Genomic DNA, 1,596 nt, shown 5'->3' with positions numbered 1-1,596 from the left:
CTTTTTTGTTTCCAACTTTTGCATTCCAGTCACCAGTGATAATTAACACACCCTGATTGCATTCGGTCAATTTCAGACTGCAGAAGTTGCTTAAAATCTTCAATATCCTCATCTTTGGCTTTGGTGGTTGGTGCATAAATTTGAGTAATAGTCGTATTAACGGGTCTTCCTTGTAGTCATATGAAATTATCCTATCACTGAGAGCATTGTAGTTCAGGACAGATCTTGAAACATCCTTTGTGATGATGAATGCCACACCATTCCTCTTCAAATCATTGTTCCCAGCATAGTAGATCACGTGATTTTCTGATGCAAAGTGGTCAAAACCAGTCCATTTCAGCTCACTAATGCTAAGGATATCAATCTTTGCTATTCATAAGGTTTTCCCTGGCCAATTCTTTGAGAAGTGGATGGCTCCTCCTTCTTCCTAGTCTGTCTCAGTCTGTAAGCTTGGCTAATACCTCTGCACCATGTGCATCCCACTGGGTTTGAAACACCAGTGGCTCAGCCTCAAAACTCACATCAACATGTCACCAAGGTAGGACAAACCAACAGACAAGTTTATCTCCGTGTTGGAAACCTCTCCTATCACCCTCACCTGGGTCCCTGTGGCTTACTCCTAGAAGGGAAGTAGGTTGGATAGCAGAATCTGGATCCATAGCCCAGGGAAGGGAAACCAAAGACTCTACAACCCAAGGACCTGAAACCACTGGATCCACAGCCCTGTGCATAGCAGGTTCTAGACTCAAAGCCCAGAGAACCTGTATTAGCCATCTGGCAAGGCCTACAGAGTGTGGAGGTCCTTGGGTGGTAGCAGGAACTCTGGCAGGGTCTGCAGAGTATAAGGGAGGTCTGGGAGCTGCTAGGCTCAGAGCAGGTCTCCTGACAGCCCCTGTAGAAAAAGGAATCCAGTTGGCAGGTCATGGGAGAACAGAGGTCAGTTCTGTAGACCAGGTTGCTGGAGTAGGAACAACCACAGAATGGCATGGGGTAGCACAGAAAGCTGCCCAGTGAGTGGGAGGAGAAGTTTCCAGAGCAGCAATTGTAAGACATGATGTGAATTCAGTTGTGCTACAGTGAGAAGATTTTGTATTTTAATGTCACCGTCTAGACTGGGCACTTATATACTCTCAACTGTGGGTGTGGCACTATAATGTCATGTTCCCTACATTGGTCTCCTTCATTTGCTCTATAACTCTATAATCTTCTCTGTAATTACAACTATATTTGAATAGCTTTCCACATATTGTTTTTATGAGTGTTATAATTTTGTTTTTATACCACAAAGCTAATGAAAATCTCTGCATTAGAATCTCTATTTGTCAGTAATGCTTAACCTATCATGGCCAGGCAAACCCCTCCTTCCCTCCCAGGCTATTACACCATTTGTAGCTGCTCCTACTTTGCTCAGGGATATTTTCTGCCACTGTTCTACTGTATCAAGTAATCAGTGGCATGACTGTTCTTATGAGTGCCTTTAATTAATAATTCTACATGTCACCAGTGATTAACATTCTTCAAATTTATTTTCCATCTATCAAATGCTATCATGCAGTGATTCTTACATCTAATGGAAGAAGGAAAATAACATAATAA

General features: G+C 42.7%; 1 protein-coding gene across 1 annotated transcript; it reads right to left on the bottom strand.

Annotated features, from left to right (window-relative positions):
• Positions 1-598: 598 nt before the first annotated feature.
• LOC122150232 (keratin-associated protein 13-1-like) lies at positions 599-1,053 on the bottom strand (the record flags this gene model as incomplete). Its single annotated transcript, XM_042781340.1, has 1 exon — positions 599-1,053. A coding segment is annotated over exon 1 (455 nt), but the record flags the coding sequence as incomplete, so codon positions are not given.
• Positions 1,054-1,596: the final 543 nt, after the last annotated feature.

Source organism: Orycteropus afer, unplaced genomic scaffold (assembly GCF_000298275.1).
Source record: "Orycteropus afer afer isolate SDZICR_OR568_19922 unplaced genomic scaffold, OryAfe1.0 scaffold00108, whole genome shotgun sequence".
Lineage (NCBI taxonomy): Eukaryota > Metazoa > Chordata > Mammalia > Tubulidentata > Orycteropodidae > Orycteropus > Orycteropus afer.
This window is presented reverse-complemented; position numbering and strand designations above follow the sequence as displayed.